Source organism: Sus scrofa, chromosome 12, assembly GCF_000003025.6.
Source record: "Sus scrofa isolate TJ Tabasco breed Duroc chromosome 12, Sscrofa11.1, whole genome shotgun sequence".
In the NCBI taxonomy this organism is placed as follows: domain Eukaryota; kingdom Metazoa; phylum Chordata; class Mammalia; order Artiodactyla; family Suidae; genus Sus; species Sus scrofa.
The window spans coordinates 1,616,138-1,634,931 of record NC_010454.4 but is presented as its reverse complement, the minus strand read 5'-3'; the positions used below and the strand labels follow the sequence as shown (position 1 = coordinate 1,634,931).

General features: G+C 68.0%; 1 protein-coding gene across 18 annotated transcripts in view; it reads left to right on the top strand.

Moving 5' to 3' along the window:
* Positions 1–18,794, top strand: part of BAIAP2 (BAI1 associated protein 2) — a 57,546-nt gene that overhangs the window by 32,034 nt on the left and 6,718 nt on the right. For 10 of the 18 annotated variants that reach the window (XR_002336933.1, XR_002336931.1, XM_003131154.5 and 7 more), the window contains exons 4-13: positions 1,484–1,545; positions 2,160–2,231; positions 2,744–2,881; positions 11,770–11,922; positions 14,221–14,445; positions 14,608–14,809; positions 15,342–15,543; positions 16,420–16,488; positions 16,788–16,950; positions 18,416–18,450. Coding sequence is in view for 14 of the 18 variants with exons in the window: in XM_003131154.5 (XP_003131202.2) it covers positions 1,484–1,545; positions 2,160–2,231; positions 2,744–2,881; positions 11,770–11,922; positions 14,221–14,445; positions 14,608–14,809; positions 15,342–15,543; positions 16,420–16,488; positions 16,788–16,950; positions 18,416–18,450 (1,321 nt within the window). In the remaining 4 variants the exon portion in view is untranslated. The remainder of the gene's footprint in view (positions 1–1,483; positions 1,546–2,159; positions 2,232–2,743; positions 2,882–11,769; positions 11,923–14,220; positions 14,446–14,607; positions 14,810–15,341; positions 15,544–16,419; positions 16,489–16,787; positions 16,951–18,415; positions 18,451–18,794) is intronic. The other 8 variants (XR_002336934.1, XR_002336932.1, XM_021066489.1 and 5 more) reach the window with 1 other exon arrangement.

Here is an 18,794-nt window from a genome sequence, read left to right as displayed (position 1 = left end):
TGCACAGACACTGCACTAGCGCCCACATGTTCACCCACACGCTCCCGCTTGCTCTCTGGCTCAGGCCCTGCTCCCTGCATCTGCCGGGGCCTCAGGCCGGGCCGGGGTGACTTCCCTTCTCCGCTGCGGCTGTGAGCAGCGTGGTGCTTTGGTGCAGGGCTGGGCCGTTTCTTCCCCTCAGCGGGGGTGAGGGCGGGGGGGGGGTGTCTGTGCGCCTCACACAGAGCCTGGGAAGGGTCTTGGCACCATTGGCACGGGGCGGGCTGGACAAAGCCTGGCTACGTGTGTCTGACCCCAAGCCCCAGTGGTCCTGCCAGTGTGCCCCCATCTCCCGATGTGGTGGCGCATCCCAGGTGACCCCCCCCACCCCGCCCCGAAGCACTCTTGTGGTTTCCTCCTCTCTCAACTGAAATCCGCGTGTCTGGACGGGGGCAGGCCTTCGGGAACCCAGCCCAGCAGCGCCCAGAGTGGGAACTCAGAACTCAGGCTGTGGGCGGGGGCGCCCCGTGGCTGGAGAGGCCACCCTCGCCGGGCCCTGCAGGGTGGAGACCAGCCCTGCGGCCGCTTAACAGCCCGCTGACCTTGGCCTGCCCCGAGGATTGGCGATTCCGTCCGTGAGGCACGGGGTCGCCGTCAGTGGTCGTCCCGCCCTGTGGTCATCGGAGGCAGCTGCGCTTCTGGAAGGGAGTGCGACCCTGGGGCCTTGGAGGGCAGGTAGCATCGTCCTCTGAGGCGGGGTCCTTGAGATTGTTCTGCTCTCCAGCTGGTTTCGAGGGGAACAGGGGTGCCTCTCCAAAGGATCCCTGGTCACGTGACCCCCGCGTGGCCTGGACGGGAGCAGAGGAGGCCATCGAGGTGTAGACAGTGCCCTGGGGACAGGGTCCGTCAGCAGGTGGCCGCCCCCGGGGACGGGGATGGGCCCTTCTCTGTGCCCACAGTGTGGGGTCAGCGCCCGCCTCTGGCAACGGCCGCTTAGCAAATATCTGCCTGTGGGACGAATGCAGCCTGGACTGCCCTTTCCAGACCCACCCTCTGCAGAGAAGGAAAATAGCCGTTTGTCTGCAGGGGTCTTTCATGGGCCTTGCGGGTGTGGGCGGCCGCCCTGAGGGTCTTTGGAAGCGGGCACCCTTGAAGGGGGTTCCTTTGCTCTGGCGTCATCTGGGTCTGGGGCGGGTGGGCTGGTGGAGCCTGGCAGCATGAGAGAGGGGAGCGCCTGTGTTCACGGGGGTCACCCGCAGCGAGCCCCCACCGCCACCACGAGCCTGTGCACTTGAGGTCTGGCATCCCCGCCGTTCTGGAATTTTCCATCTTCTCTTGGCCATGTCACCTGGAGGTGCGCCCTTCCCCCTCCACCCGTGCCCCCCTGGCGCCCCCAGCTTGCTGGCCCCCGGACCAGGGTGCCCGTCCGGCCAAGGAGGGGGGTCGGGACAGTGGTTCCGCGCAGCTCACTCCCGCTGCTTTCTCTGCTGCCATCCGCCTCCAGGGGACGTGCTCTTCCAGATGGCCGAGGTCCACAGGCAGATTCAGAACCAGCTGGAGGAAATGGTGAGTGACGGGCCCAGGGCGGTCCCTGGAGGGATGGCAGTGCAGGTGGGCAGCCCCCTCAGAGGACGGGAGGAGCTGGGCGCGGGCTTCGGCCCTGCGTCCTCCGGTCAGACGCAGCAAGGCCGGGCCGTGCCCAGGACAGAGGTCACACACCGGGAAGGTGACCACTGTGGGGGCCGGGGATGTACTGACGGACCCAGGAGGAGAGGGCACGGCCAGATGGGGTCTCGTGGCCTAGCTGGCCAGGGTCTAGGCAGGGACACTGGGGGTGCGGGCCTGGGAAAGCACAGGCATATGCCCCACTTGTAGACCCTCCAGCCCCCCACCCGGCAGGTCAGAGGCTCAGGTCAGCTCGTGTCTGAAGTCACTGTGGTCCATGGGGAGGCAGAGCCTCCGTGCCTGTCGAGGGTCCAGCTTCAGTTTAGCACGTGGTCCTGGGGCTGCCTGGCTCCGTGGGGCCCACTGTCCTGCACGGTCGTGGATCGGAGGGCTTCTCTCTCACGTTGGGGTGCCCAGTGCCAGGTGCCACAGTCATGGTGGCTGCCTGCCTCCCCCGGCGGCCCCCACCCTGGGCCGCAGGTCAGAGCTCACCGCTGCTTTCTCTCCGTGTCCAGCTGAAGTCTTTTCACAACGAGCTGCTCACGCAGCTGGAGCAGAAGGTGGAGCTGGACTCCAGGTACCTGAGCGTAAGTAGCCCCGCCCCCGCCCTCTGGGTTACCTTGGGGGGTTGGGGGCCTGCTGCTGTGCTTGAACCCTCCCTCGGCCCGAAGGGTTTCCGGTTCCTGGGAGCTCCCCGTCCCGAGGGGTCCCTGCTGGCCCTCTCATGCACACGCCTGTGTGCGGCTAAGCGTCGTCAGCGGGCGGACCCTCAGTCTGGTGTCCCGTGACCCTGGTTCCACTGCCCTGGGCTTTCAGCCGCTTTCGATAAAGAGGACGGTGTGAGCGGCCCCCCAGGAGCCTGCCTGACCTCCTCTGACCTGTGCCGTTTCCCTGCCCTGTCGTCTCTGCACCATCCACCACGCGGGATGGGCACGGGGAGGCTGGGCTGGCTTTCCCAGCCTGGTCTTCATCCCTGGGGGGCGGGGCTGAGGTCCTTGGGGTGCCCCCATGGGGTTTGCAGCTGGGTGATTCCTGCTACCCTCCGGGCGAGAGGGATGTGCTGATCCACCCCAACTGCGTTTTGTCGTCTGATTTGCAGGCTGCGCTGAAGAAGTACCAGACGGAGCAAAGGAGCAAAGGGGATGCGCTGGACAAGTGCCAGGCCGAGCTGAAGAAGCTCCGCAAGAAGAGCCAGGGCAGCAAGAACCCGCAGAAGTACTCGGACAAGGAGCTGCAGGTGGGGCTCGGCCGCACCGCCGCGTACAGGACAGGGGTTCTTGCTGGAGGGGCCCGAGGGGGCTGGCAGCTCTGGTCTGGGTGTGGGACAGGAGCCTGCTTGTCTGTCCCCCTGGGCTCAGCGCGCTCAGATTCTCAGCCATTGAAAGCGCACAGTTGAGTGGCTTGAGTGCCACCCCTTCCGATGGCAGTGGGCAGGGCCAGGCTCCGCTCCGCCGTGGGGTGCACTGGGGCGGCAGCCTGCAGCCTGGGCGGGGGCGGAGGCTCTGCCAGAGGAGCAGAAACACGGAGGGGCTCTTCCCGCCTGTCCCCGGGGTCCCCGCCCTAGAGACCCCAGACTGTTGCCCTGACTCCAGGGTGGTTGTCGCTCCAGAGCTGCTGGCAGGCAGACGCTGACTGGCTCAGCACACAGCAGCCCCGTGGTGTGTGGCAGCTGGCGTCGCAGGGTGCGGGAGGCAGCCCTGGTGGCCTGCGTTCTATGCGGAGGGGCGGGCAGGCATTTAGGACAGCGTGGCCCGTGATGGGCACGGCCCCGATGCCCCGATTCCCCAGAACCCTGCAGCCGGTTGACACAGATCAGGCCCGCAGACGCTGCCCTCCAGCCCCACGTCTCAGATACGGAGGGGAAACAGGACGGCCCCCTGGCTGCAGGTGCAGTGGTGCCCTCTAGCTGAGGCCCTGCCTTTCCTGCCAGCTGTCAGGGCGGTGAGCCTGGGGCACCCCACGCCTCCACAACCCGCCACCTGGACGCCGCTGCCCGTGAGCCTCTCTGGAGCATGTGCCCGTGTGCACGCAGTGTAGCCAGGCAGGCCCCCTGCTCCCCGGCCTCTGTGCCCCTGTGTACGCGGGGCTCCTCGCTCAGACGTGGGCCTTAGAGTCACGGCGACGGCTCCTGCCTGACCCGCCCCTCCCCGTGTGGGGTGCGTCTCCTAGGACGCCCATGACCGGCCAGTGCTGCTGCGGGAGCCCCCTGTGTCCTCCTGGGGGCGGGGGCGGGGCTGTGAGGCGGCGGCGGCTGGAAACGCGCCCCCACCTGAGCCCGCGCGTGTCCGCTTTCCTGGTCTGTGGCCTTTGCTCTGAACGCCTTGCTCCCTGCCTGGGAGGGCGGTGGTCTCCGCAGCGGCCCGAGGGAAGCCCAGGGCTGGTTTGCGGCCTGGTGACAGGGACAAGGGGGGGCCGGCTCAGCCAGGGGTTCAGCCTCTTGTTCAGAGTGCTTTTTTTTTTTTTTTTTTGGTAATAGCTTCGCCGAGAGAGAATTCACATGCTATTCAATTCAGCTGTTGAAAGCGCCCAGCTCAGGGGCTTTGAGAGCCTCTGCAGGCTCGTGTGGTTGTCACCACAGTCCGTTCCCAGGGTTTTCACCACCCGCAAAGGAAGCCGGTGCTGTAAGCAGGCCCTCCCGCCGTCACCCCGGCTGCGCGCCTGGGCTCGGGCCACAGGAAAGGCCTTTGGCGGCGGCTGCTTGCGCTCAGTGTGGTGTTTTCGAGGTTCAGCTCCCGTGAGATGCGTGTCGGTGCCTCACTCTGGGTTGTTGGTGCCTGTGTCTTGTCCCCCTTCTCGGCCACGTACTCAGAGGCCCCGTCCTGGGCTGCGGCCTCTGCCGGGACGAGCTGGCCCCGCACCGCCGCTGGTGCTCCTGCGACTGGGAGGCTGGGAGGTGACAGGCCGGCGCGTCGCTGCGTGTAGGTGGCTGTCGACGCCCACGCGGCACGGAGCCACACGGCCTGAGTCATCGTGACTCTGCTGCCTCGGGTTCCCGCCCCCCTCGCCTGCCACCCCCTCCACCCACTGCAGAACTCTCTCCTGGAGGGGGGGGGCCCTGCCCGCTCAACGCCAGCCTGGGCAGGGCCCAGAGGGTGGGCTCGGCGCCCCCTGCCGTGCAGGCCCCGTCTCTCCGGACGGGCGGGTGGGGGCCCTGGCGGTGGGTCCCCCACGCGGTGAGGCCACCACATCCTCCTTGGTGCCCCGGGGCCTTGGAGACAGCGGTGCTGACTTTCCTGCCCAGGGCAAGGGTCAGCCCCCGCCCGAGGCTCCCCTCTGCCCCGTGTCCTCAGCGCGGCCCGGCTGCCCTGGCGGGGCTCCTGGTGGCCTCCTGTTTACCCCACGCGGCCCTGGCTGTCGGGTCGGGTTTGGTCATGGGAGCTCCACATCCGCTCCAAGCCCTGTTTCCCTGTTGGCGAGGCGGGTCCCCGCCTTCCCTGAGCAGGGACAGCACCAGGTCACCACCCCCCCGCCCTCTGTATCCTCTCGGTCCCCGCTTTGCGTCCACAGGCCCACTGTCCTCCTCCCCCATCCTTAGACGCCTGGGAGCTGCGCTGCCGGGCTTGGCCCAGGGCGGCCCGGGGGCTGGGGCTGTGCTCCTCAGTGTCCCTCTCGGTGCCTGGCACAGGCTGGTCCCATGGTGACAGGCGGCACGGGCCGTTACACTGATTATCTTTCCAAGGTGGGAGGCAGAGGGACGGTCCTTGTGTTTCTCGTTCCTGAGGGGCAGGACCCGAGAGGCCAGGCCAGAGCGCCGTGGGCCCTCGCCCCATGTCTGTGCTGGGAGGTGGGTGCCCACTGTGTGCTGAGTCGGCGGAAGGCGCGCCAGCCGCCCCCAGAGGCCGTCTCTGGCCTGCCCGGCTGCCCTGTTGAGGTGTCCTGTGCTTGGGCTGCTTCTGGGTTTTGGCCCCTTTGCAGACCTGGCCGGGAGTCAGGGTCTGACACCTGCTCTGAGGCATGGCTGCTGGGGGCCCTTTGGTGTGGGCCCCCCCCCGCCCCCCAGCAGCAGGCAGGTGAGCTGAGCTGGCCCCGCCCCCTCTGGAGGGGGTTCTGGCTTGGGGCGGGAAGCTCTGGCCGAGGATGCGGCTGGTTTGAGACACTCTTTCCTGAGGAAGAGCAGGACCGATTGTTAGAGCCGCTGACCCCCCAGCCCTCGCACGGGCCACCCAGGTAGCGAACTAGCCGCAGGGGCAGCTCCGTCCTTCCAGCCTCACCTGGACCGGTAGGACGTCTCTGCTGTTGGACCTGCTTGCTCCCAGCAGATGTGCTGCATGCGCAGTCAGCGGGTGGGGTGGGAACCCAGCTCGTTGGGGCCCCGGGGGAGGGGGGCAGTGACCCCAGGAGGCGGCTGAGACCTGAGCCATGAGCTCCGCGCTCTGATGCCCCCCCACTCCCTTGGAGCCTCTCGGAGTCCCCAGGGTCCCTTGCATCCCAGGGGTCTTCACAGGCAGCCAGCCCAGTGGGTAGCACAGCAGGTGGAGGTGGCACTGGGGCTGACAGGGAGCCGCAGCTCCTCTGGGGGTGGTGGGACACAGATGGCTGCCGCCCTGCAGCTCTGGTCTCCAGTGGGTTCAGGTGTGGGTGAGCTCAGAGCTCCCGTGCTGGGCGACCCTGGGGCGGTCAGTGCGCCTTCTGGAGTCCCTGGCCCGCCTGCTCCCCTCCCCAACCTGAGCACGTGTAGGACCCTCGCCTGGGACAGTGGGTTGGGTGCTAGGCAAGGGCGACCCTTGGAGCAGCTGCACGCTTCCCCAAGGCCCCTCTGCTGCTGGCACGGCAGAGGCGCGTCCCCTCGCGCCAGCAGCCAGGCCAGCGGCTCAAGCTGCCGGGAGGATGGGCTGTGCCTGGCGGTCACTGTCCCGGGGTGGTGAGGGGCTCGGGTGGGCAGTGGAGCTGCTCCACCCTGCCCTCGGGAGGAGAGCCAGCATGCCTGTCTGTCCGCCAGTCTGTCGGCGGCCGGCCCCCGAGTGGGACTGGGTCAGAGCCGGCCGTTTTCAGGACCTGCTGATAATTGCGGCTGCTCTGGGATCTCCACCAAGAAAACTGGTTTTGATTATAGGTCAGGAACAGGCACTGAGAGGCCTTTGGGGCGCAAACTAGGACAGAGGGTTCTTTCTAGAAGCAGGGAGTGCGGCAAGTGCCAACCGCAGAGCCAAGGGCGCTCCCCACTCCTCTGGTCATGTTGCCAGGCCAGGTGCTGCCCGCTGTGCCCCTGGGTGCGGAGGGCACTGCAGGGAACAGTCGGTGGGGGGCGTGCCGTAGCCCAGCAGGGTGTGGCCCTAGGCCTCCTCCAGCAACCTGGCTCTTTGGCCCGGGGGCACGCGGCAGTGGCTGCCCCGCAGCCCACCATCAGGGTTCTCAGCAGCGCTCAGGGGGATGGTGCTGGCCGCTGGCCCCCAGGGCTGGGTGTGGCCAGCGCGAGAGCGTCCCGGGTGGGGCTGGGCAGGCTCTGGGAGCCTGACCCCCGCAGACCCTGAGGGACTCTGGCGAGGACGTCTCCCACGCTGCTGGCCTGGGCCCCACCTGCATGCAGCGCAGCTCTGGTAAGGAGATGAGCAGACAGGAGCCCTCGTCCTCCGAGGGTCACGGAGGACACGGGAGGACCCAGCAGCTGCTTGCGCCTTTGGGATGCACAGGGTGTGCGGGAGGCAGGGCGTCCTTCCTGCCCCCGGTGTGGTTCTGAGCGCTGAGGGAGGGCCGCCAGGGCTGAGGCAGAGGTGAGAGCCGAGGAGGAGGAGGAGGCTGGAGGCCAGAGGCCGGTGGCTGGGCCTCGGCAGGGCCGGGGTCACCCACCAGGTGGGCCAAACCTGCTGCCCGGGCGCGGAGGACCAGGGCCCTGGAACATCCCTGCTGCCCAGCGCCTGGAGCTGCCGGGCCGGGCGGGCTCCTCATTGGAGGTCAAAGGCCTGAGGCCCCAGCACCCCCTGCCCAGGGCTGCGGTGACGAGGGGCTCAGAGCAGGGGAGCCCCAGATCTGCCCTGACCCCTTCCCGGGCCCTCTGCGACGCGGTGCGGGCGTCGCCGGGGCCTGGCGCCGACCGAAGGAGGCGGTGCTGGGGCTTGTGCCCCTCACCGGGTCCCCTTGTTCCCGGAGGCGCATCCAGATCACGGTCTGAGGAAGGGGAGAGATGGCTTCTATTTAAAGGGTGTGTAATTAACAAGGCGAAAACCAAATAACGGTAATTTAGACCTTCAGCGAGGCTGACGGCAGAGGCTGGTGCCGTTACTGCCGGAGTTGACGGCCGTGGTTTAAGCCCTTGTGCGGCTGCTGTTCTCATTTTAAGACACTCTGGAGTGAAAGGCCCCTGTGGACACGGCGCCACTGCCTCCTGGCAGTGAGGGGCCTCCTGGAAACACCCGGGAGACGCCGGAGGCCGCTGATCCTCCTAGGGGCTCCATGTCCGGAGACGGTGTGGGGATGCCGGGTCCTCTGGGGGGCGCTCCCCGCTCCGGCCCCTCCCCCAGACAAAGCCGTGGGGCCCGGGCCATCTCCCTGGACAGCACCGTGGGAAGCCGGGGTATCGCCGTCAGGGCTGGGAGGGGAGGGCTTTCAAGGGCACCTCCAGGCACACCGAGAGGTAGCCACGTACAGACGCAGAAAGAAGCAGGCGAAGATGGTTTCAGTGGGTTTCGTTTGGCCCTGGAGTGATTTCACGACGTTGCTAGTGAGAGGCTTTGCCGAGTCTTTGAAAGTGGGAGTGGAGCTCCCGTCGTGGCGCAGTGGTAACGAGCCTGACTGGCATCCATGAAGACAAGGGGTTGATCCTTGGCCTTGCTCAGTGGGTTAAGGGTCCAGGGTTACCGTGAACTGTGGTGTAGGTTGCAGACGCAGCTCGGATCTGGCGTTGCTGTGGCTGTGCTGTAGGCTGGCAGCTACAGCTCCGATTCAACCCCTGGCTGGGAAGAACCTCCATATGCTGCAGATGCGGCCCTAAAACACACAGAAAAAGGAAATGGGATGGGAATCCTGCATTGTAAGAACTGTCGGGGTCCCGGGAGGCAGGCGCTTCTGCGTCGGGTGGCTCTGAGCTGGCTCAACCCCGGCTTCTAGACACGGAGACTGAGAGCAGGGGGTCGAGTTGGCAGGGGTCATCTAGCAAGGTGGGCACGGGCATCCAAGCTCCAACCCCTCCAGGGCCTGGCCAGCAGAGGGGACCACAGATCCGGATGGCACACTCCCTGGTGGCCCCCTGAGGCCTTGGCTCCGTGTGTTCCTGGGTTGGTCTGTGGGCCTCAAGCTTTTGTCAGCACGTCCAGTGGTCTGCTGAACCACGGCCACTGCCCCACTGCCCGTCACCTGTGGACCCCAGGCCAGCCTTCTTGTTCGTGGCCAGGCGGCTGGTCCACCAGACCAGGGAGAGGACACGGGGTGGGTCGGCAGGCTCCAGGGAAGCCCCTCTGCTGCCAGCAGTGCCTGGTGCCTGAATGCGGCTGTGGGCATCTGATTCTGGCCGTTCCTTCCTGGACAACCCAGCGAGTCAGGCCCCCTGCTCGTCTCCTTGGGGTCGTGATTACAGCCAAGGGCCAAGGATTCCACTGTCATTCGCGAGCTGCAGCGGTCTGGGGCGGCGTCGGGGTTTCGTTGGGGTTTTGAGAAACGTGGGAAAGCCACGCCGAGGAGCTGGTGCTTTCTGGAACGCCCCTCCCCCGCTCTGAGTCAGCGGCTCGCTCCCAGGGGAGGGGAGATGTGTGTTCTGATCACTTTTGTCTTCTCGGATTACAGGGCTGTGGAGCCCAGGGTGACTAAGTGGGAGCGCTCTGCGGGTCCTGCGCGCTTTCAGCCGGGTGTTTCTATAGCGCCCGCGTCGCCATGGCAGCGGGAACGGGAGGGGCAGGTGCCTGCCCGCCGCGGGACTGGCTGGGGCCACTTTCTGGGGCCTGTTGCCAGGTCCTCGTGGGGTCAGGCCCTTCCCGGGGAGCACGGACGTGCCTGCACTTTCGGGGGTGTCCCTGCCGCAGGCGGGGCGTGGGGGGCCCAGGCCCGCCCCGCGAAGGGGCGGCCTCTCTCCACAGGGAGGTGGCGTCCCTGGACGGGAGGGAGGTCAGGAGGGCCGGCGGATGCCCAGCGAGGGGCCGTGGAGGGGCATTGGCTTGCCCGGTCCGCCCGGGCCACGTGGTGTCCCTCCTGCCCGCTGCCCCGCCGTGCGCTCCCTGGGAGGTTCCCCACCTGGGACCCAAGTCGCTCCCGTCTGGGGGCCCCTCTGAGTAAATGGGAATCTTAAAATAAAGCTCCACGCTCTCTCCCTGGCCCCGAGGCCGCCAGGCAGCTAATGAGGCCAGCGCCCCGCGCCAGCCCGGCCCGGCTGCCCTGCCTCCCCCGCGGGAGCGGGAGCCTGGAAACCCAGAAAGCGCCTGCAGGACGGCGGGGACCCCGGGGGCCCGCGTCCCGGTTTGTGCCGCTGTCCTGGGGTAACCGCTCACGGAGCCGCCTTTCCTCCTTCGGGTCCCGTGTAGGCAACAGTGCCGACCTCTCCTGGGTCCTCCTTCACGAGCGTCTGTGCAGGAGGGGCTCTCAGCCCCTTAGCTCCTCTCACCCGGCGTGGGGTCTCCAGCAGCCTCCAAGGAGGGCTGGATGCGGTGACACCAGGGCAGAGCTTTTCTGGGAACTTGCAGTGGCTTCTCCTGATGCTGCCCCTTAAGGGGCCCCCTAGGGCCCCAGCTGAGCCCCGGGGTGGGCTCTGTGCCCAGGGGTGGGCCGAGGGAGCAGTCTCTGTCCAGGCTTTGTCGAGGGCCGGCTGAAGCCTGGAGGGGTAGGACCCCCAAGAGCAGAGCAGGCACGGGGCCCTGGCGGTCAGTCTGGATCTGGGTGCTCAGGGGCAGGCGAGGCTGCAGGAAGGTGCATGGCGCGCTCTTCCCAAATGGGATTCTCCAGGTTCTGCCCTGAGGGGGTTCTTGCCCCCAGGCCACCTGTCCTGGGCTTCCGGGTGTGAGCCGGCCCTTCAGCAGGTGACCCAGTGGCGTGGAGGCATCTGAGGGGGCCGTCCCCCCAACGGCATGGCGTCCCCCACTGTGCCCTCCACTGGCCCCCAGAGGCACCCCAAATCTGCAGGCTCGCTCCCCCGCTTCCTGGAGGAGCCACGACGCAGGGAAGGTTCTGCAGGGGCAGGAGGCGCTGGAGGCGCACGCGTTTCATAACCTGAAGAAGCGCGTTTGGTGCTGCTCGTGCCTGGGGGAGCAGAGGAGAGCCTGCCCGGGGCCACCCTGCTCTGGGTTGGGGGGCGGCGGCGGCGGCGGTGAGGCCTGCTGTTTTAGGGCTGGGGTGGAGGGGTGGCCAGGGCGAGGCCCGTGTGGCTGTTCCCCCCGGCCCAGGGATAGGAGATGGGGGTTCGGTGTTGCAGGCACATGGTTCTCAGGGGAAATCGGGCCCAGTCCTGGTGAGGGCGCTGGGCAGACCTGCCGGTGGCGTGCTCCTTCCTGCTGGCAGAGCCAGTGCACTGGTGACAGCGCTGGGGACCGGCCCACACCCGGCAGGCGGGCTGAGCTGCTGTGCGGGAGGCGGCAGGAACAGCCTGCACTGCGCCCACCCCCTCCGCGCCGCCCACCCACGCTGAGTCAGAGCTGGCGGGGGAGGCGGCCCCCTCGCGGCCGGGGCCTGCCCTTGCCCGAGGCCCCGGGCAGCAGAGCGTGGGGGAAGGAACCGCGCACGGATGTGGAGGGGGCGCTGCAGTGCGGTGACCGCCACGGCTGCCCACGGTCTCGCAGGCACTTCTGCTAAGTCAGACTTTCTAAGCTGCTAAGTCAGAGCACGGACCTCAGCACCGAGTGGGGTCTCCTGAGCTCGCCTCCTCAGCACCCCCCCCCGCCCCGGATGAGTCCTGCTGGAGCACATGGTGCCAGCTGAGCTGTCCTGGGCCACTCATGGTTAGGGTGGCTTTAGGTGGTCGGAGTCCTGCTTGCAGGAGGTGTCACGCCCCCGCCAGCCTCCCCAAGCAGTCTGCCAGCATGGTCCCCGTTGGTGGAGGCCAGGGGCCCTGGCACAGCGGGGCAGCCCTGTGGCCAGAGTCACAGGGCCAAGCCCCCTACCCGAGGGGGGCCTGGGGGCGCCTGCCCCTCCCCTGGGCTGCCAGGAGCTGGAGGTGACCTGGCGGTTCGCGGGCGCTGGCTCACCTGCCGCCCCCCCCCTCCCCCGCAGTACATTGATGCCATCAGCAACAAGCAGGGCGAGCTGGAGAGCTACGTGTCCGACGGCTACAAGACAGCTCTCACGGAGGAGAGGAGGAGGTTCTGCTTCCTGGTGGAGAAGCAGTGCGCCGTGGCCAAGAACTCCGCCGCCTACCACTCCAAGGTGGGTGCTGGCTCCGCGTGAGGCCGCGCCCTCGCTTCCCAGGGGCCCCGGGGCGTGTCCAGCCTGGAGCTGCAGGGCAGAACTGCCATGTGCCTGGAACGCCATGCGGTTCCGCTTCCCCAGGGGAGAGCTCTGGTAGCACGGTTACCGGGTCAAGGCTGCAGATGTTTGAAGAGTCCTGGTAGAAACTCCCAGGGGCTCTTGTGAGAGCACTTGCACAGACAGCTCACCTGAGGGCCTTCTCCAGGGCGAGCTCCTTGGGAGGGGGCTGCAGTGCCAAAGAGCCTCTGCAGAGGCCAGCTCAGCTTCTGGGGCCAGTGAGACCCAGAGGACAGGGCCCCCCTGCAGGGACCCCAGCTTCAGTGGGGCTTCAGTTCCCCACGGTCCACAGGCGGGAGCTGGGCGGGGTCCCATCTGTTTACTAGAACATTCCAGAGTCCTGAGAGCTCTGGTGTGGTTAGGCAGCTGAGCCGACCAGGGAGGCCCTGGTTTGCGTTCCTTTTCTGGGAAGGGTTCTTCGGGTCAGCAGGGTACAAGCACCTGGCACACGTCTGATCTGACTCCGCTTCTGGTCCCCAGGCCTGGGCTCCCAAGAGGCAGTTGCCTGCCGCCCGTGGGGAGGTGCCTGCCTGCCCAGACGTGCCCAAGGCCTACTGCCAGAGGTGCACACAGGGACAGGGATGAGACTTGAGTCCTCGGCGGGGGCGGGGCCACCTGGCCCAGTGTGGCTTTGCATGCAGGTCCTGAGCCAGGAGGGCTCATTGGCCAGAGCGCGGGCGCCCTCCACCTGCAGGCAGGCCATGCCTGCTGCAGCCGCTGTGTTCCAGCTGCACCGCCCACACGGCTCCGGCAGCCCTGCAGCGGACGTGGGCGCCCTCTGGCGGCGGCTGGCCCCGTGCCGGCCAAGGAGAGCACAGGCCTGTCTGTGCTGCAGGCTGCCGGAGAGTGGGAAAGCCCTCCTGCCCCAGGACCCAGCACCTCAGTCCCCTGGGGGGCTGATCGTGCTCTGCGAGACGGGACAGAGGACTTCTCAGGAAGCTGGGTGGACCCCAGCCCCCAGTAGGTTTTAAGAGACACGGGGCCTGGGCACCAAGGCGTGACGGCAGGACCCCCAGCTTGTCCCTAGCGCCAGGGCTGCCCCTGTGGGCCCAGGGTCCTGCTGCTCTGCTTCCTCTCCACCAGCCCAGGGCCGTCAGCAGCTCACTCAGCCAGGGCCCGGGCAGTAAACATTTTCGGTTTTGGCCATCGCACAGGGAAGCAGCCACAGGAGTGTGAACCAACAGACGTGGCTGTGTTCCAGCCAAGTCTCATTTACAGATGGGCAGCCTGCCCGCAGGTGGTGGTTTGCTGGCCCGGTCTAATCCAGCAGCAGGGGTGGGGGCCGAGGCCTGCTCCGAAGGGTCGTTTGTCTAGCACCCTTCAGTCTTCACGGGCAGGCGCCCCTCCCTGCCCCAGACCCAGGCCAGAAGGAGCGGGAAGAGACAGTGGGGGCTGGAGAGCCCTCTCCGAGGTCCTGGAGCGTGGTTGCCCCAGCTGGGGCCTGGGGTCTCTAATGGGACGTGAGGTTCCCACCTGCTGCAGGTAGGACAGCCCATTTGTGCCAGAGGGCCAGAAGGGAGCAGAGCACAGCTGCCTCCAGGCCCCAGATGTGCCCCTGCCATGGGCGCAGAGCCCCCAAGTCGGCTGCAGGGCACCTCAGGCTGGTGTCTCGCTTCTGGCTGCACCCCTGTCCTGGGATCCTCATCAGTCCTGTGGCTTCCTGGTCCCCCGCCAGGCCCTGGCGCTCTTCCAGCCAGCTGTGTCCTGGCCAGGCCCTGGTGCACACTGGAGGGACGGCTGGGTGGGGGCTGACGGTAGCTGGGCTGTGGGAGTGCTGTCTCTTCTGCACTGCCCCCTCTCCCTCCCGGCGAGGTTCCTGGCTCTCAGGTCTGCTGGGACAGTGCTTTCCCTACTGTCTCAGGTTTGTCCACAAGGAGCCTGCTGTCCTGAGGCTGACCATGTGGGCACCTGTCCATTTTGGCTCCCCGGGCCCCTGGGGAGGCCCCGCCGCAGTCAGGCTTTAGCTTGATCTGGTTGCTGGTCGTCCTTGGACGGCTGGGCTGGCTGCACTGCACCAGCTCGTCTAGGCCAGGGTCAGGGGCTTACAGGTAGCCTGTCGGGCTCTGCGAAGAGCAGCCCCAGCCAGGTGCGACCCCCGGGGTGGGCCTCCCAGTGCCAGGTGGGACCCAGGGGCTGCATCAATGAGGTTCAGCGGAGGCCCCAGCCTCATCCCGCCCCGTTCTGCTTCCTCCCCTTCAGGGCAAGGAGCTGTTGGCGCAGAAGCTGCCGCTGTGGCAGCAGGCCTGTGCGGACCCCAACAAGATTCCAGACCGCGCCGTGCAGCTGGTGCAGCAGGTGGCCAGCAGCAATGGCTCCATCCTCCCCAGCGGCCTGTCGGCCTCCAAGTCCAACCTGGTCATCTCAGACCCCATCCCGGGGGCCAAGCCCCTGCCAGTGCCCCCCGAGCTGGCCCCGTTTGTGGGGGTAAGTCCTCGCTCTGGAAAGCTTCGTGGAAATGCAGGGGGGGCCCCTTTGGCACCTGGTGGCTGGCAGGCGGGCGCCCCTGCTGGGGCGAGGGGTCCTCCACTGGCCATGCCCGTCTAGGCCCTCCCGCCGCCCCGCGCCCACGCCGCCTCTTCCCGACAGCGGCTGTCTGCCCAGGACAGTGCGCCCGTCCTGAACGGTGCGTCGGGCCCGGACAGCGAGGACTACAGCCCCTGGGCCGAGCGCAAGGCCGCCCAGCCCAAGTCCGCGTCTCCTCCGCAGTCGCAGAGCAAGCTGAGCGACTCCTACTCCAACACGCTTCCCGTGCGCAAGAGCGTGGCCCCCAAGAACAGCTACGCCGCCAGTAAGAGCCGCCCCCACCCGCGGTGCTGACGTCGGCCTGGGAGCGAGGGTCGGGAGGCGCGCGCCCCGCGGGCCCCATGCGCTCTCGTCCTGGCCTGGGGGCTGTGCCCTGTTAAGTGGACATGGTTGGGCCAGGGGTGCAGGGTGATAGGAGCAGGTGGACGGCACTGGGGGAGTGGGGATGGGGGCTTCGCTGGCCAGGGGCCCTTCTCCGCCCCCAGCTCCAGCCTGTCTTCCGTGGATGGCGGTTTGCCTCCCGCTGCCCCGCTGGAGGCCTCGGCCAGGAGGGTGTGCGATGAGCAGATGGGAAAGCTGAGGCTCTGGCCCAGGGAGTTGCCCCAGCCGACAGGGGTCCTGCCAGGGCTCAGGCCACGCGGCCCCGGAGGCCCGGCGATGGTCCAGCAGCCCGCCCGGGGCCGCCGAGCGCCTGGCCATGGGCCGGCCGAGCGGACGGGAGGCCGACCTTGCCCTCGCCGTCTCGGGGCAGGGGCAGCGGTCCCCTGACCCCTGCCCCTGCCCTGTCATCCCCACAGCCGAGAACAAGACCCTGCCCCGCTCGAGCTCCATGGCGGCCGGCCTGGAGCGCAACGGCCGCATGCGGGTGAAGGCCATCTTCTCGCACGCGGCCGGGGACAACAGCACGCTGCTGAGCTTCAAGGAGGGCGACCTCATCACCCTGCTGGTGCCCGAGGCCCGTGACGGCTGGCACTACGGCGAGAGCGAGAAGACCAAGATGTGAGCAGCGGGGCGGCGGGCGCAGGGCCTCCCCGCCTGGTCCCCGGCACCCTGGCCCCCAGGCCATGACCCGCCGCGCGTCTCTCACTCCCACGTCCCTTGCCCTGGCCCTGCTGCTGGGCACGTGGCCTCCCCGTCAGCAGAGGCCGGTCTCCCACCTGAAGCCCGCTGCTCCCGCTCTCTGCGTGGTGTTCAGCCCTCGTGTCGGGCCTGGAAGCCGCGTGGCATCAGATGGGCTGTGCCCTGACCTCGTAACTTACTCCCTGTTGCCAAGAGACGGTGCCAGTGTCTGGCTCCTGCCCTGTCTGGGGGCTGCCACCCCCACCCACCACCACCACCACCACCACCTTGGTTTGCATCTGTTTGTCGGGAGGGAGAGACCCCCCCAGCTGTGGGTAGAGTTGTTGCCACGTGTCTGCTTTCGCCAGGAGGGGAGGCTGGGCTGAGCCTTGCTCTGGTGTCCTGGCAGCTATCACGCTGGGGCGCCAGCGGGACACCCGAGTTCCCTGCCACCCCACACCTACCTCCCTCTGGACAGCGTCTCGCATTGGTGCCGTGGCTCTGTGTGGCTGCGTGGGACCGAGGCCCTGCCCAGCTGGGCCAGGTGGCAGGAAACCAGTCCTGCTGGTGGAGGAAGTGGGAGCCGTCCCCAGGGTCCTGGCACCTGCCCCCACGCCCAGCCTCACTCCTGTCCAGGGCGGGATAGCCAGACCTGGATGTTTGTCCCAAGGGGGCCACCGTGCCCACTTGTGTCCCCTCCACGGATGGGCACAACCAGATCAGGGAACAGGTGGGACTTGGGACCAGATGGCGGTTGGCTGCCAGGCTGTAAGGCAGAGGGCTTGGGGCACCTGACTCTGGGGTCTGTCCTTCCAGGCGGGGCTGGTTTCCCTTCTCCTACACCCGGGTCCTGGACAGCGACGGCAGCGACAGGTTGCACATGAGGTGAGCATGCGGGAGAGGCCGGTGGCCAGAGGTCCTGGGGTGCAGGCGTGAGGAGCTGCTTTGAGGGAGCATCCGAGAGCCGGGGTGGGGGGCGGGGGTGTCACGGCAAGCTGTGGGGCGGGACGTGGCCTTGCGGCCATCTCCTGCAGGTGAGGTGCAGGGGGGACCCATGGGACCCCTCTCCCGGCGAAGCTTCACGGCCCCCTGGGTCCACACGGCCATGCCTGGGCCGCCGAGGGCAGCCTCTCGTTCGGCCCCCTGGTGCAGCCCAGGCTCACCCGCTGCATCGGTGCCCGCAGCCTGCAGCAGGGGAAGAGCAGCAGCACTGGCAACCTCCTGGACAAGGAGGACCTGGCCCTCCCGCCCCCCGACTACGGCTCGGCCTCCCGGGCCTTCCCTGCCCAGACGGCTGGCACCTTCAAGCAGAGGCCCTACAGTGTGGCGGTGCCCGCCTTCTCCCAGGTGAGCGCGGGCCACGGCGGGGCGGTCAGGGTGGGTGTGGGCGCCTGCACAGGGGGTCACCGGAGGGCACAGCCCCGCGTCCTCTGGTCTCAGGGCTCCAGAGAAGGCACCGTGGCCCTCTGTCCGCCCTCCCTCAGCCGGGGTGGCACTGGCCTCTGGACGCCGCCTCTCGGGAGGAGCCCTTTCCCAGAAAGCCGTGGGCTTCCACAGTCACGGGACCGAGTGCACGTGCCCGAGTGCCTTTGGTGCCAGATGGTCAGAGCAGAAGGTCGAGGCGTGGGTCCTTGGTGTGGGTTCCCCGTGGCCCCCTGGCGTGCACGGGAGCCTTGAGGTCAGGGCAGGGCTGGGCAGGGGTTGTGGATGGCGCTGCACAGCTCTGCGTGGAAAGCTCGTGGGGTTGGAGGGCCAGGCTTCTGGGACACTGGTCTGCTGTGGCCGTGTGCTGGGCAGGGCCTGGGGCTGGGGACAGGGCCCCAAGCAGGGGCGAGAGGGAGAGAACGCGTGGAAGAGAGCTCAGGTTTCTTGAGGACTCAGGCACTTGGGAGGGCGCCCGCGTTGGCAGCACGATGTCAGAGGTGAGCGAGGCAGGGCAGGGCAGGGCTCTGGGTGCGCGGTGGCCGATGCGCTCTGTCTGGCCGGCCCTGCCCAGCTGTGCCGAGCGGCCTCACCCACCCCTTCCCGCGCTGTGCCAGGTGCCGTGGGCTGAGGTGAGTGAGCACAGGGTGGGAGGCGCTGTCAGTGAGGGCCAAGGCCGGGCGGCGTGGCCGGGCCTTCGGCTGGAAGCTTGTGGCGAAGAAGAGCTGGAGCTGACAGCCAAGCCAGGCCTTCGGAACGTCGGCCGCAGGGAGGCGCGGGGGTCCCTGCTGAGCAGAGACCTGCGCCCGTTCCTCTGGATGCTGGGCTTTGGGTTTGGTTTTGATGTTGAGAGATTCAAGGGGGTGTCCCCAACACCCGTCGACGGCTCTGGGGCACTGGCTGCTTCAAGGCCAGGAAGCGACAGCTGGGACATAGGGGCTCGGGGGACACTTGGCCTAGGGGCTGGGCCAGGCTTGGTTGAGGCAGGCCTGTGGGTAACCGTGTACTGCAGCTGCCCTCCCCATGCCAGCCTGGGCTCCGCCCACCGGACCATCACCTGCCCCAACCCCCCGACCCTCGCTGGTCTCGGGCCCTGGGTTCCCCGGGAATCCCTGCCTGGCCATGCGACCTGCAGGGTCTAAAGACCGCAGGCATGCGTGTGGGCGGGGTCGTCGCGCTCTGTCTTGCGTGTGCCCAGCCGTGTGAGCTCACGTGATCCACAGTCCGCCCCTGGCTGGACAAGGAGAGTCTCGTGGATTTGGGAGGTCACCCCAAGTGGAGGGGGCTCCTCTTGTCCTTGCTGCGGGCAGCACCCCCCCCCGCCCCTGCGCTGCAGCCCCTGCCTCACCCCTGGGCCCCCACCTGACCTGTTTCTGCCTTTTCTCCCCAGGGTCTGGATGACTACGGGGCGCGGGCCGTGAGCAGGTAAGGGTGTGTCAGGCACGACCTGGGAGCTGTGTGGGCGGTGGGCAGCTGTCCCACAGGAGACTGGAGTGGGGTGCTCCGTGGGCGCCCGGCTGGAGACCGTGGGGCCTCCGCCCCGAGTCAGCGTGAGCAGGGCCCAGGGTGCCTGCTCGCTGTCTCTCCCCCGCCACGCATTTCCCTCAGTCCCCCTGGGCGTTTCCTCAGGGCAGGGACCCTGTCCCCAGGCAACAGCCCAGGTCCCCAGGTATCGCCGAGTGGGAGCGGCCTCTCCAGAGCCGCCTCCGTGCTCCCCGTGGGGGGTGGTGGCCGAGCCTGTGCCCGAGCCTGAGCCGGGGACCCACCGC